This window comes from Prionailurus viverrinus, chromosome B2, assembly GCF_022837055.1.
Source record: "Prionailurus viverrinus isolate Anna chromosome B2, UM_Priviv_1.0, whole genome shotgun sequence".
Classification (NCBI taxonomy): domain Eukaryota; kingdom Metazoa; phylum Chordata; class Mammalia; order Carnivora; family Felidae; genus Prionailurus; species Prionailurus viverrinus.
In genome coordinates this window covers 13,416,999-13,432,478 of record NC_062565.1, presented here as the reverse complement: position 1 = coordinate 13,432,478, position 15,480 = coordinate 13,416,999, and the positions used below count along the sequence as shown (strand labels likewise).

Sequence of the window (15,480 nt, the reverse complement as noted above, 5' to 3'; positions counted from 1 at the left end):
ACACACACACGCACGCACGCACGCGCGCGCACGCTGCAGCTGAAAATGAAAGCTCTCTTTGGATGCTTGACTGTTTAATATGTAATGTGATACCTTGTCTCGCAGTGACAGGGTGACAGACGGGCATTGGGCTGTATAATACAGAATTACCTTTTGTGCATCTCTTCTACAACAAAGCCCAATACATGGCCTCTCCCTAATATGCTAATACGTTTGGTGTGCTCCAGATGTTTTGGAAGCTAGGGAACAGCTTCAAAGGTCTCCTTATTTTCTCCCCCCTCACTTTAACCCATCTTTAGGCACTGCTTTTTGTGAAACAGAGGCATTCGATTTTCCTTTGGTTTTGTATTTTGTTATGTACGTGCAGCTAACGGGATGGCTGGTGAAACTTCTTTGTGTCTAAGACGTAAAATTATAAGGGCTGTGCATTTTAAGGCTCCCCCCCCCCCCCCCCCCAATGTTAGCAAAGGATTCCCATCTCTTCCTGCGCTGGTGTTCTAAAATCTATAGCTCTCCTCAGTTGTTTAAGCTGGAGTTCTTGAGCTAATGGGCTTCGGCCTTGTTTGTGTTTGGATTTTCCCACCCCCCTGTGTTCAGGCAAGAGGGAGCTCCTACTTGTACATCTCCAGCCGTCCAAAGGACAGGATTTCTTCTTACCCCTCTGCTGATGCTGTCCCAGGCATAGAAAAGAAGCCAGTTTTGGTGTCTTGCCTTGAAAGCTTTTCATTTCTTGCTAATTTGGGAGATAGGCTGAAAAGCTCCAGAATTTGATGGCTCCATTCTGTCACACTCGATTCTTTGGGGTTCTCAGCGTGTGAGAACAGACACTGCGGTCATGGTGGCCGAGTGGTCTCAGGCCTGTGACCTGCCCCTCCTGTCAGCTGCTGGTGGCTAGCCAGGGTTGCAGGCGGTCCCCAAGCGGCCTTCCCTCGCGGTGGTTTGGAATTTTCAGCTCATATTTATTGCTTTTGTGAAAGACAATAGACGTGGTTTAATTTAAGTTCAACCTACTGAATATTAATCGAGGAGAACACGTGCTAATATGGGGAGAAGGGAATCTGTGGGCCATTCAATTTCCTCTGTTTAACCTCCTCTCCCAGTGAAGGTATGGGTTTGTCGGAGGGGAGGGGTTGGGGAAAATAAAATCATTTGGTGTCTTTGAAGGAGGGGATGCTGTTTTTGTTGTTTCTCATCAGCTAAAAATAATAATTCAAAAAATTGACGGCAGGGCTTTGTTAGGGAGAAGAAAAGGCAGTGCGCGTTAGCTTGCCTAATGTTCTGATAATGGCTCTTCTGCCCTGTGAAATTGTATTGCATCTTGCTGACCTAGCTCTTGTGGATTGAGCAGGCAGTATGATTTGGATTAAAACACTCAAAATGAAATGGGGTGGCCACCACACCAGAGGTGTGACAGTAGGTGGGGGTTGGGGAACACAAAAGAAACCCAGGTCTGTCCAGCCATGTAGACTGCTTAACTAAAAATAAATCTTCGCTGTACAGGACGGGAAGACTGAAATTGAAAGTCGGTTGTGTGCAGCACAAATTGGTCTTGGCCCTTCAAAAGGCCGTGAAAAGCCGAGCTGCTTCCATTTGCATTGACAGGCAATCAGTTCCCGCTGTACGGGCCCCAGTTTCCCTGATCAGGAAAGCGAGTCAGACTTCTGTCTCTGAAATGGGTGTGAAATTTCATAATCCGGTTCCTCTGACTTTGCACTTGTCCGACTTTTGGAGGGGAGAAAAACATCCTGTGCCTTTTTACATTTACTTCTTTGTAAGCTTTTTTTCCGTTGAGAGAGAGGGAGAAAGGGATAGAAAGACTCCTAAGCGGCCCCCGCAGTGCCAGAGTGGAGCCAGACAGATCTCACGAACCACGAGACCATGACCTGAGCTGAAGCCAAGAGTCGGACGCTTAACCGACTGAGCCACCCAGGCGCCCTTGAATGCTCTTCCTCCCCCACCCAGAGTGCTACTTTTTTTCCCTCGGTATTATTTGCCATTGGCCCACTCTTTGAGCTTTGTGCAAAGTTGTGTGAAGAACCTTCTTTCCCTTCGCAAAAATCCCCGATGAAAGGTGGAAGAATGGCCCAAGAGAACCGTGGGGTTGGACGCCTTACTTTGATTTGTGTCGTGATAGGTTGTGCAGTCCTCTTCGGTTTCCTCCCCTCTGGTTCACACTTGCACAGAGCCTTACAGGGGCTCAGGCCCCTCGGTCTTCTGGTGTGAACCTTGCTTTCCCCTACAATAGTGGTTCTCAAAATGTGGGCTGCAGACCAGCCAAGGCAGCAAGCATCAGCATCCTGTGGGGACTTGTGAGAATAGGGACAGGCTGGGGGGGAGGCCCCGGGGACTCTGTTTGGAAACGGGATTCTGATTCATGGTCGAGTTTGAGAATCAGGTGTATAATCTGCCGAGGTGATTATTGTCAGAGGGGCGGGAATATAGCTGTCATTGAACTTTTCTCTGCTAAGTCATTCACTCCCTCACTAGCTGCTTACTCGTGCAGCAAATACGGAAGATCTTGTTCTGTACTGAACTGCACGGGTCTGCCCCTGCCTCACCTGACTGCATGTAGCCCTCACTTGTTTCCCCCTTGATCCAAATACAGCTTCAAAACAACCCTTCTTCTTCCTCCTCCTTGACCAGCACCAACCACCACCACCACCTGTTTTTGGCTTTTGTTTTCAGGTCTATTGCACATTCCAGGTTGGTGTTCCTTGGTGTAGTGGTTGGAAGCTTGCTTTCTGTCCCCATTGATTCGTCTCCACTGTCCTCCCCGTCACTTTTTTTCTTGCCCGACAAGTGCGAGGTGTCTTCTTTGCGCATCCTGACCGATCCGTGTGTGTTTGTCGGTCGACCCCCCTCACCTGAATTTAGATTTTGTGTGATGATGCCTGTATCCCCAGGGCTCCGGCACATGGCAGGTGTTAAGAAAATGAACAGGTGATAAAAACTTGAAGAAAAATTACAGAAAAAAGAAAATGAATGGATGAATTTCCATTCCGTCCCTCCCTCTCTTTATTTTCCTTCGTGGACTTAGGGCCATTGAAAAATAGGAGCTCCACCAAGAGTAAGCTTATATTTAAGAGGCCTCTCTTCTATTAATTTTACCCGCAGTTCTGTAATTGAGAGTTTTTGTTTTGAATTTCCCATCCTTTTCAAGTGTGGTCATTCACCCACCTCCACTTTACAAATAGGACGGGTATCCCTGGATCAGTTTCTTAATTTCTGAGTATTGTCTGTATTCATACTACTGTTTTCAGTAGTCTTGCTCCCCACCCTGGGACCTTACTAAAGTGCTCTTTATGTAGCGTAGTTTTATGTAGTTAATACCTATGTTTTGTGTGTAGATTTAGTGTTTTAGAGCTTCATTAAGTAATCTAAAGGCAGGGAAGATTAATTTTCATATATTTGACCGCCCCCCCCCCCCTGCCCCGAGAATATATCCCCAAATATTGCAAAAATTTATATAAAATTGTTGAAGGTCCAGCTTTCAGGTGACTTAAAATTAAAAATGATTTCCTTCTCTGGGGCGCTTGGGTGGCTCAGTGGGTTAAACGTCCGTCTTCAGCTCAGGTCACTATCTCCTGGTTCGTGAGTTCAAGTCCCACATTGGGCTCTCAGTGCAGAGCCCGCTTCAGATCCTTTGTCCCCACGTCTCTCTGCCCCTCCCCCATGCACATCCTCTCTGTGTCTCTGTCTCTCTCAAAAATTAATACTAAAAATAAATAAATAAATGAATAAATAAATAAATAAATACTAAAAAAAAATAAGGCATCTGACTCTTGATTCCAGCTTTGGTCATGATCTCTGCATGCTTGGGATTCTCTCTCTCCTTCTCCCTCTTCCCCTCCCTTGCTTGCACTTGTACACTCTTTCAAAATAAATAAATAAACTTAAAAAACAAATGGTTTCTATCTCCACTCCAGCTATATTTCAGATGCTCAATACCTACATGTGACCAGTGGCCACAGGAGTGGATAGCACGGACCATACTTCTGCCCTTCGACTCCTAGACATCCATATAATTAACGTCTCCTCTTTGCCTCCCAGCACAAACTTCCCAAATTTTTTCCTCTTCGGGGGAAGTTGTGTATGTTTTCATTTCCATATTGCAGCCCAGCCTCCCACAGCTGCCATGGGATTTATATTTATTGCATCGTATTAGATTGCCAACCGTAGAATATTACTCATTCTCCGAAATGATGTGAAAATAGATAACAAGGAAAGTGTATGCACACACAGGGTTTTGTTGCAATGTACTACGTCCTTTCAGACGACGTTCCCAAATCTGTAGCATCCTGTATTCTGTATAGTGTTGAGTGCCACGAATGGGAACCACTCTTATGTGTTTGACCCGAAAAGGGATTTAATACAGGGAACTAAGTACTTACAAAAAATTGGTGGAAGGGTTGGAAGATCAAAAATCAAGGGGCCACACTGTACTTTTTGGGCCTTGCTTAAAAGCCAAACACTGATTCCCAGCTGCTGACGCCCATGAGGCTGGTGCCTAGATCGTGAAATTGGGGGCCAGTCACTGTGGACATTTGTGTTGGGGCAAGCTTCCCATTGCTAGGACTTAAGTCGTGTCCAGAACCCGAGATGCAGGAACATCTGCATGCTAGAAGACTGGCCAGGCTTTTTTTACTCAGCTGTCACCCGTTAGTGTGGCTTTAGTGCGGCTTTAGTGCTTATTAAAATACTTCAATATCCCTTGGCACGGCCCCTTCCCTGTGACCTTTCTCCAGTTCAGTTATTAAAAGCACATCACAGGGGCCCCTGGGTGTCTCAGTGAGTTAAGTGTCCGACTTCAGCTCAGGTCACGATTTCACAGTTCGTGAGTTCAAGTCCCACGTTGGGCTCTGTGCTGACAGCTCAGAGCCTGGAACCTGCTTCAGATCCTGTGTCTCCCTCCCCCTCTCTCTGCCCCTCATTCGTTCATATCCATCCTCTCTCTCTCTCTCTCTCTCTCTCTCTCTCTCAAAAATAAATATTAAAAAAAAATTGAAAAAAATAAATCACATCCTTGGGTGGTCACAACACTCCCTCTTCTGCATGGTGTCCTATATGCAGTTCTAGAGAATCCTTATCCTTTGAGACCATCAAAGGTAAATGTGACTGTCTCCCGTAACGGACTACTAGGAAGATGAAGTTGTGTAGTAGGATTTCTAGTTAATAACCTAAGCTGTGGCTCCAAAATACTGATGTGTTTGCTTGTGTGGTTCCTGAAGGCCATTCCAGAAAGGATTTCAGTGTTTCTGAGAGTATGTCTTCAGCCCTTTGAAGGAAAACTAGTTCAACTCGGTAACACACGAGGTGCCTTTCTTTCCACCACCCACCCCAGCCTCAAAAGATGTTTATGTATTTTGAAAAGAACCCTGCAGTATACTGTGTTACAGAACTCTGCTTGGATTTCTTACTGTTGAAACTACTTCCTGGGCCTAAAGTAGGATGAAGTGTCCCACTCAGAAGGGACCTGTACCCTTTTCTTTTTAAAAAAAATTTTTTAAAACATGTTTATTTTTGAGATGTAAGAGTTTGAGCGGGGGAGGGGCAGAGAGAGAGAGAGAGAGAGAGAGAGAGAGAGAGAGGGAGACACAGAATCCAAAGCAGTCTCCAGGCTCTGCCCTGTCAGCACAGAGCCCTACCCGGGGCTCGAACCCAGGAACCACGAGCTCATGACCTGAGCTGAAGTCGGACACTCAACCGACTGAGCCCCCCACCCCCACCCCTACCCCCCGCCCAGGTGCCCCAGGACTTGTACCTTTTAATCCTGTTCTTCCCAAATTCTGGTCTGTCCTCATCAGCCGTTGTGTGAGGGGTAACTGTGGTAAAGCGCTGCTTCCTGATGTCATGTGTTTTAAGTGTTTGTCCCCTTTTCTCACCTGTAGGGCTCCTTGGTCATGGCCAGTCTAAGGGATTAGGACCAGCGTCAGAACAGTCAGAGAATGAGAAGGACGATGCATCCCAGGTGTCCTCAACTAGCAACGATGTTAGTTCTTCAGATTTTGAAGAAGGGCCGTCGAGGAAAAGGTTAGTACCCAAGGCTGAAAATGCTGACACCTTAAACCAGGGACCTCAAACCAGGCGCCAGGTTTTCCCACAGGGAACACACTCGGGCCCCCCTCACCCTGCCTCCTGGTTTTCTCAGAGGAGCCAGGGTTCTGGATGTGTCACAGCCCATGTCCTGGTTTCTAAGTATTGTCCACCAATTGTCATGAAAAATGAACACACTTCAGCAAATGCTCTGGGCCTCACAGAACCTCTTCTTGGCCTGAGAATTGGCTCCGAGGGTTTACCGACTTGTAATTCTTGTCTTCACTGATCCTTTTCATCGACTCTCCCATTTGTGGAGTCCATTCAGTGCTATTTCTTTTTGCCATGTCTGAGGAGAGCCATTCCTAACCGCGTGAAGAACGAAATGTGGTGTTTCTGAAAATGTTCTCCCTCCTCAGGAAAGCAGGACGGCTTGGTGTTCAACTCTGTCAGCAGTGGCGGAATCATTCATGAAACTTTTAACTTACCAGGTTTTTATTTTTCATTTTTTTTTTAATTTAAGGACTTTCCTGAATAATAAGCTTGTGAGAGTTTGATAGGGAAGTTGGCTATGAGAGCTTGATAAGCTTGTGGTTTCCTGGTCAAACAGCAGCAGTGACATTATATAATGCTTTTAGTCCGGTGTTTCAAAATCCCCTTGCTGGTCACCTGCCTTATTTCATTCCTCATGTGTTGTGTTATGTCCCTCCCCCCTCCTTTAGAATTTATATTTCATTTCTTCTTTCTTTCTTTCTTTCTTTCTTTCTTTCTTTCTTTCTTTCTTTCTTTTTCTCTTTCTTTCTTTCTTTCTTTCTTTCTTTCATTTTTTCTTTCTTTCTTCCTATTCTCATACTTGTGATTTTCCTGGATGACTCGATTAAGGACTTTTTCTTAGAACTTCCGTCGTGTGAGAGGTTGGGGAAAGGGGGAGAAAATCCCCTTTGTCTGGGTGCCTCTGTTTTACTCTTTCTACAGAACTCTAAATTACCTTTCAGAAACGATCTAGTTGCGTGTATCTAACAACTGAACAGAGTGGAAATTAAGAGGAAAGGAATGGATTGGCCATGGGTTAGGTATTCCAAATCCTTAACAGAACTGGACTTTGGTCTGAACGTTGACGTGATCGCTCAGTCTTCTTGTATTTGCCTCCATCATGCAGTGTCTTCGTTCGGAAAACCCGTGTTGCGTTTTCTCTTAATTCTTGGCACTGCGTCTGAGCAGAGGTCCCAGATTTGTTATTAGTACACTCAGCAAGCATATGTAAGAAGTTTCTCTGCCAGTGTATTGGGCCTTGCAAGTTACTTACTCTCTTTACAGACCCTTGGGTGAGTGTCTCAGCGACAAGCCTATTACGTTTCAGATACTGGGCCACAAACACTCTCGCTCTGCCCCCGTTTGAGAAATGCATCCTCACAAGAGAGGGAACTCGAGAATGTGTGTTATAAATCCCCTCAGTAAATATATTGGAACGTGTAATGATATTATCCATGCTTGCAAACATGGGTGGGTGGTCATGCATCTGGCATCTTTCATCACTGTTTGGGGAGCAGAATTCTATGAATGGGGTTGGAAATGTCAGTCCCCGCTCCTTTAGCCGCATGGCTGTCAATCACTCTCACCTCCAGAAAGATCCTGCCAGCATGGGGGGGTGGTGCCTGAGATCAGTCGGTTTCATTCTCTTGGTCGGTTTCATTCTCTTGGTCGAAGGGGGTCTCCGGCCCTTTGTCCTTGACCCCAGCGCCTTTCTCCGGTGCTGCTGGCCTCCTCTTTGCACGGTGCTGTGTAGTAGCTGTGCAGCAGCTGTATGCAAATCAGTCCTTTTAACTTTTGTTCTCCAGGACAGTGGAAAAGAGAAATTTTGTTCAGGGTGAATCTCAGGAAAACGTGACCATCGCTAATCTGCTTTAATTAGTGTGCCAAGTAACTTGTTTTACGGGATTAAGGATTCATAGCTGCATTTCATTGGGTTATAATCACACTCTACTCAGTGAAATCCATCAGGGACATAATGTAGGTTATGGTTTGACAGGTTAGGTTAGATTTCGGGCTGGTCTGGGGTGGTCTGGATTTTGACAGGGGGTGGGGGGGGCTTTGTAGTTTACCAATAAGTAAGTGGGGTAGTTAGGGCTAAAATTTCTTGCAGGGTTCTAGGGTACGTCGCAAATACAAAATAATAATGCTTTCTGGCTTTCAAAGAGCTCGTTTGTTTTGATCTCCACTTCATTGGTATTTGGCATGAACCGTGCCTCCCGAGACACATCGTTAGAACTGGAATCCGAATTCCTGGGGCTTTGTCAGCGCTCTGCCAGACTTCAGTGCTCAGCCTTCCTTTATCTTTCACCTATTAGACCTTTTTAAATAATCAAATAGGGTGTCGTATAGTGTGCTGTCTCTGCTGATGACTGGTCAAGCTCAGAGTACCCGCCTAAGGTCGTTGTTTCCAAATGTCACTTGGAGCATTTGGTGGATTGTTGATTAGATGCTACTTTTTACCGTGTGTCTAACGTTCCCTGAGCCTTGTGTATATATAGTGTGTGTGTGTGTGTGTGTGTGTGTGTGTGTGTATGGTCAAGAGGAGCAAATCTTGTGATGGACCACTTGGGTTCTCTGTAGGCATTTAGACTGTGTGGGACAACACACGGAATCCTAAACTTGGAGGGCCATGATTTATGTCTTTGCTCTGAACACAGCCTTCTCTTTGAGCATTGCTAGCCATTCTTGTACAGTTAATTGCTCTTCCTAAATACATGGTTTTTAGGATCACCACTTAATATGCTTTTGTCTTGGGAGTGGAGGGAAGAGGGAATTTGTGTTTGAGTTTTGTAAGAAAAATTAAGATACGAAGTGTAGACTAGGCCAGCCTCAGTTAGACCTTGCCTTGAGTTTCCAACCTGGAAATGAGAGCAATTCCATTTTCTGATGATGCCTGCCATGTGATTTTCAAGTGTTCAGTGCAAACATGTCATGTGTTTACAAAGTGTTATTTTGGTACAGGAACATCTCCCTCTCCCCCCTCCCCGAGCTACATTTGGCCCTGTGTACTTGGTGCCATTGGTTTTACTGGACATTGGGGATCTTTTTGGCATACAGAAAGCAAAAGAATCCAGAGCTCTAAAGGACTTATTTTTTCTTTATTGAGGCAAACATGAAAGGTATCCAGCCATCGGAAGGTAGTCCTCTGAAATCTTTGTCCGCTCTTTGTAAAACAAAACCCACCCTCTCTAGAAGCCCTTGCCTCTTTGATGGACACGACATCCCAGCCACTGATGATCTCTGGAGGACTCTGAGCTGGTGGGAGTCCCTACCTGTTGATTCTCCTTGTCTTTTGATCACTGGGGTGGATGCCATTAAAAGATACGCGTTAATGTAGTGTTAATGTTCAGAACGGAAACATTATAGAAACTTTGAGCTTTTAATCAGCACCTGCTGATTCCGATGGTGGCCATGCCTACCTGGTTCCTTTCCCTTCCCATCCTGTTGCACAGACAGTGCCTGTCCTGTTACTTTTTGCAGGGCACGCAAGTTTTACGAGAGTCAAGTGTATCTGAGTATTTTTAGAAACCAGAATGGACAGATTCTGTCAGGTGTGGAAAGACTCAGATGGTGATGGGCATATGGATTACTTTTTAGGAACGGTGAGGACTGGAGTTAGACTATGTGGCTTGTTGTTTGGGCCCAGCATCTATTTGTCCCGTGACTTTGGACAGGTTCTTGTAGCATTGCTGGGCTGCAGTTTCCTTATTTGTTAAAATATCTTTTTTTTTTTTTTTTTTTTTTTTTAATGTTTATTTTTGAGACAATGTGAGAGACAGAGTGCAAGCAGCGGAGGGGCAGACAGAGGGGAGACACAGAATCCGAAGCAGGCTCCAGGCCCTGAGCTGTCAGCCCAGAGCTCGACGCGGGGCTCGGACTCCCGAACCGCGAGATCATGACCTGGAGCTGAAGTCGGACGCTCAACCGACTGAGCCACTCAGGCGCCCCTAAAATGTCTTTTTAAGAGTAGTAACCACCTCGTGGTGGTTTTGTGCACCGCACAAAGTGAATTTGTGAAGAGCCCCTAGGTATGTGATGCATACCATGTATCAGATGCTGTGTTATTAGTGATCATCGCTGAATCACCCCTGAATTGTACGTGAGCATGCGCATTTATTGGGAACTTCTCAAACACGTTTTAGAGGAATTTTGATTTCTACAAACTGCGGTAATCACTGTGGTGACACTGTCACCACCATCTGTGGGCAGATGGAAGAGTGTAGGCGGGTATCTCTTCTGAAGTTCCTGAGTCACAGGAAGGGACCCTATGGCTTTTAGTGTGGATTTCCCCCACGGAGGTTGGCGTAACCAGGTTATTTGCCCGCGTGAAGCAGTCCTGATGGGATGAGGTTCAAGGTTGCGAAGATGGTCTGTTGGTGAGCAGATTCCGTCTCCACCATGCACCTTGCTGCCAGGGAGGCTTCTGTTTTGCTAGTACCAATGGCTAAGATCCCGGACTCACTTTGAAAGAAAACTCTAATAAGAGAGTCTAGTGAACTAGCAAAAAAGGGGGAGGGGGGCGGGTTTCTTGTTAAAGAGCTTAGGCCATTGATGATACAAGACTCGAGTTCACAGATCGTCCCACTGCAGTGGATTGGGTTTTGAATAGGAGAATCCTCTTAAGAGGGAGGTGCATTGAGGTTCTGGTTACAAATACGTGTTGAAGATGGTGAGCCTTCTCCTGGGCTTTTGGAATAGGTATTCCTTTCATAGCTGAAGAGTCAGTACGGACGCGTTCCTTATTTCTGTTCTGAGTTACTTGGGTGATACAAGATACTTTTCTACCTCCAGATTTGGAAGGAGGATAGGTCCAAATGCATAGCGTTCTTTCTTGGCACTGTTAGGCATTGGAGTTATTCACTGTGAACATCCTGAAGAATTAGAGTTTTTAAAAGTCTAAATGTTTGCTTCCTTTTAACAAAATGCATTATTAGTCCAGTTTAATTCTTAATTTTTAATTTTTTAAATGTTTATTTTTGAGAGAGAGAGAGAGAGAGAGACAGAGTACGAGCAGCAGGGGAGTGGCAGAGAGAGGGAGACACAGAATCCAAAGCAGTCTCCAGGCTCTGAGCTGTCAGCGCAGCGGGGCTTGAACTCACAAACTGCAAGATCATGACCTGAGCCAAGGTCGGACACTCAACAAGTAGTCCAGTGTAATGTTAAAGATACTTGCCTTGCTGTTATTGCCAAGATTGAAAGCAAAACAAGCAACAAATAGCCTTAGATCTGTTCCTCTTAATCTTTGGTTTAGAGTTAGACGCTTCCACTGACCAGGGTATTACAGATGGTTTTGTCGTTATAGCCTTGAAGACTATTTTACCTAGTAGAGACGAGTACTATTAACGTTTTTTAATTCTACAGCTATCTTGACTAAGATCGAGACTCTACTTATGGGAAGTAAAGAAGGGACAAAATTGCAGAATGGAATATTATGTGGGATCTCTAATAACCACCGAAAATAATTGTGGAATTATATATAGGGTAAATGGGGATGTGTCAAGCCTGTCTGCTTTTCTTTCCTTCTTGTAGATCTGTCTTTCCAGGGTCATTTTCCTTTTGCCTGACAGGACTTTAAATATTTACTAGTCTGCTGGTGTTGGATTACTCTTCCAGCTTTAATGTAAGAATTATAGGATTATTTCCAGTTCTAAGAAGTTTACCTTCATTTTATTTTTTTAAAAATTTATTTATTTTGATCAAGCGAGCCGGGGTGGGGGGGATTTCAAGCAGGATCTGCACCCCCAGCGTAGAGCCTCAAGTGGGGCTGAAACTCACGAACTGTGAGATCATGACCTGAGCCGAAGTTGGACGCTCAACTGACTGAGCCACCCAGGCCCCCCAGTAATTTACCTTCATTTTAAAAAGATATTTTGCGCATTATAGGATTTTAGGGTGGTGTCCCCGCTCCTGGCCCGAGGTATTTTAATGTCCACTGTCTCCTGTTTTGCATGGTTTCCAACAAGAAGTCTGCTGTCACTCTTTTTTTCTTTTTTTAAAACCCTCTCCAAGAAGTATCATTTTTCCCAGTCTACTTTTTAAGATTTTCTTCTTCTTTTTTTTTTTTTTTTATTTTAAAAAAAAAATTTTTTTTTTTTCAACGTTTATATATTTTTGGGACAGAGAGAGACAGAGCATGAATGGGGGAGGGGCAGAGAGAGAGGGAGACACAGAATTGGAAACAGGCTCCAGGCTCTGAGCCATCAGCCCAGAGCCTGACGCGGGGCTTGAACCCACGGACCGCGAGATCGTGACCTGGCTGAAGTCGGACGCTTAACCGACTGCGCCACCCAGGCGCCCCTAAGATTTTCTTCTTCTTAATCATACCATACCATACCATGTCCCTTTGAATAGTTTGTTTCTTGTGTTTAGAGTTCACTGAACTTCTTTGTTCTGTAAATTTTGTCAGTTTGGGAAACATCAGAGGTAGTAATTTTGCGAGTATCTGTTAGTGTGTGTTCTTTTCCCCTTTAGGTTTTTCAATTGCGCGTCTATTTGGGTTGGGCTGCTTGCTCTTTGAGGCTCTGTTCATTTCATCCCCGTTTTTGCGTGCGCGCCCCCCCCCCCCATGTTTTACTTTAGGTAGTTTCTTTTTTTTTTTCTTTTAATTTTTTAATGTTTATTCACATTTGAGAGAGACACAGAGTGTGAGCGGAGAAGGGGCAAAGAGAGCTAGACACAGAATCCGAAGCAGACTCCAGGCTCTGAGCTGTCAGCACACAGGCCAACGCGGGGCTCGAACTCAGAAACTGCGAGATCATGACCTGAGCTGAAGTCGGATGCTTAACCGACTGAGCCACCCAGGCACCCCCATTGCTTTAGGTAGTTTCTACCCATTATCTGTAGAAGTGTATTTTTTTTTTTTTTTCTTTTTAACCTCAGATATTTATCTCTAGAAGTTAGATTTTGGTCTTTCTGAGTAATCTTCAGTGGCCCTCCTGTGCTTACTCTCTGCTTTCTTGAACTCATGGAGCACAGTGACAATAGAGGTTTTAGTACACGTGTCTGCTAATTCTATCAGTTGTGTTATTCAGGACTCAGTTTGGGATTGACTGACGTTCGGCCTCATTAGAGGTCATATTTTCCTGCTCTTTTGTTTGCCTGATGATTTCTTCTTGGATGTCCGGCAGCACACATTTTCCTTTGGGTTCTGTCTGGATGCGTTTGTCTTTCTCTACCTGTTCTTGAGCGTTGCCCTAAGGTGTGGTGAAGTTCGTAGGAAGCCGTTTGGTCCTTTTGGATCTTGGCATTTCAGCTTTGTTGGATAGAGCCAGAGCCGTGTTTTCTGTAGGGTTAAGTTCGTCCCACTGCTCAGGCACGAGGAGTCCTCGCTGCCCCCGGGAGCTAATGGCATTTGCTGTTTTGGCTAGTAGGTACAGGCACTGTTCCCGGTGCTGTGTGGGATTCGGTGACTGTTACCTCTAATTGTCTCTCGTGGTATTTTGCATTCCGTCGTTTCCTGACGAGTGCCTGCTGGTACTCTGTGAATACTTGAGGAGCCTCCAGAATTTTCTGTGTGGCCCTCTCCCTTCCAGGACTCTGCCTTACAGATTCTCTTCCATACCTTGGCCTTCGCAAACTCCCAGCTCCTTTTTGCTCAATTTCGATTCCTCTCACCCCTGCTTGAATTGCCCCGTCCGTGGGCTGTGGTCCTGATCTGTTGACCAGGGCCCCGGTCCTGATCTGTTGAGGATCACAGTGCTTTGTTTTGTGACTTCCATTGTCTTGTGAGGAATTTTCGTTTCTTTCAGGCGGTACGTCCTGTCCCTGTCGTTCTGTTCCTTGAACGTTGAGTGAGAGGGAGAAGGGTACCACCAGGAAACGTAACTGCCGTGTTTGCACTTAATCTTAGCCATGGTCCTAACCTTTCCAATTTTGTTAGTCATCAAAAGAAGAAAAGAGTGAATTGCATAAGTAATCTCTGACGCACTGTAGGAGAATCTCAAAATAAAGAAGCATTGATCTATAAATAGCAAGTCCCGCAGCTCTGCAAGAGAGCGTGTGACTATTAGGAATACTTGAGACTCTTTGAAGTTCTAGAACCTCTGTTTCTAAAAGAGGAAGAACGGCTTAGTGAATAGAACATACGGTGCTTAATCAATCTTACCTTAATCCTGACCAGACACCTGGAAGGTTTTATTATCCCTCTTTCATAGCCGAGTCAACAAATTTTGAAAATACTTAACTGGTAACACCTTTTTCTTTCTTTTCTTTTTCTTTTTCTTTTCTTTTCTTTTTTCTTTTCTTTTCTTTTTTCTTTTCTTTTTCTCTTCTCTCTCTTCTCTCTCTTCTCTCTCTTCTCTCTCTTCTCTCTCTTCTCTCTCTTCTCTCTCTTCTCTCTTCTCTCTTCTCTCTCCTTCCTTCCTTCCTTCGTTCCTTCCTTCCTTCGTTCCTTCCTTCCTTCGTTCCTTCCTTCCTTCGTTCCTTCCTTCCTTCGTTCCTTCCTTCCTTCGTTCCTTCCTTCCTTCGTTCCTTCCTTCCTTCGTTCCTTCCTTCCTTCGTTCCTTCCTTCCTTCGTTCCTTCCTTCGTTCCTTCCTTCCTTCGTTCCTTCCTTCCTTCGTTCCTTCCTTCGTTCCTTCCTTCCTTCGTTCCTTCCTTCCTTCGTTCCTTCCTTCGTTCCTTCCTTCCTTCGTTCCTTCCTTCGTTCCTTCCTTCCTTCCTTCCTTCGTTCCTTCCTTCGTTCCTTCCTTCGTTCCTTCCTTCGTTCCTTCGTTCCTTCGTTCCTTCGTTCCTTCGTTCCTTCGTTCCTTCGTTCCTTCGTTCCTTCCTTCCTTCCTTCCTTCGTTCCTTCCTTCCTTCGTTCCTTCCTTCCTTCGTTCCTTCCTTCCTTCGTTCCTTCCTTCGTTCCTTCCTTCGTTCCTTCCTTCGTTCCTTCCTTCGTTCCTTCCTTCGTTCCTTCCTTCGTTCCTTCCTTCGTTCCTTCCTTCGTTCCTTCCTTCCTTCGTTCCTTCCTTCGTTCCTTCCTTCCTTCGTTCCTTCCTTCGTTCCTTCCTTCCTTCGTTCCTTCCTTCCTTCGTTCCTTCCTTCCTTCGTTCCTTCCTTCCTTCGTTCCTTCCTTCCTTCGTTCCTTCCTTCCTTCGTTCCTTCCTTCCTTCGTTCCTTCCTTCCTTCGTTCCTTCCTTCCTTCCTTCCTTCCTTCCTTCCTTCCTTCCTTCCTTTATTTTTGAGAGAGGGGTGGGGAGAGAGGCCAAACATGAGCAGGGGAGGGCAGAGAAACCCAGAATCCGAAACAGGCTCCAGGCTCTGAGCTGTCAGCACAGAGCCTGATGCGGGGCTGGAACACATGAACCGTGAGATCATGACCTGAGCCGAAGTTGGACGCTTAACTGGCTGAGCCACCCGGGCACCCCAGTGACACATTTCTTAGAAGTAGCAAAGTCAGGGTTGGAATCCAACACTTCATATCTATAATGCCT

At 45.4% G+C, this 15,480-nt stretch overlaps 1 protein-coding gene across 8 annotated transcripts in view; it reads left to right on the top strand.

Annotated features, from left to right (window-relative positions):
- JARID2 (jumonji and AT-rich interaction domain containing 2) overlaps positions 1–15,480 on the top strand; it is a 277,307-nt gene that overhangs the window by 156,968 nt on the left and 104,859 nt on the right. For 4 of the 8 annotated variants that reach the window (XM_047858112.1, XM_047858113.1, XM_047858111.1 and 1 more), the window contains one exon: positions 5,889–6,030. The exons of the other annotated variants lie outside the window; for them this stretch is intronic. Coding sequence is in view for 3 of the 4 variants with exons in the window: in XM_047858113.1 (XP_047714069.1) it covers positions 5,889–6,030 (142 nt within the window). In the remaining variant the exon portion in view is untranslated. The remainder of the gene's footprint in view (positions 1–5,888; positions 6,031–15,480) is intronic. 8 annotated transcript variants of the gene reach the window in all.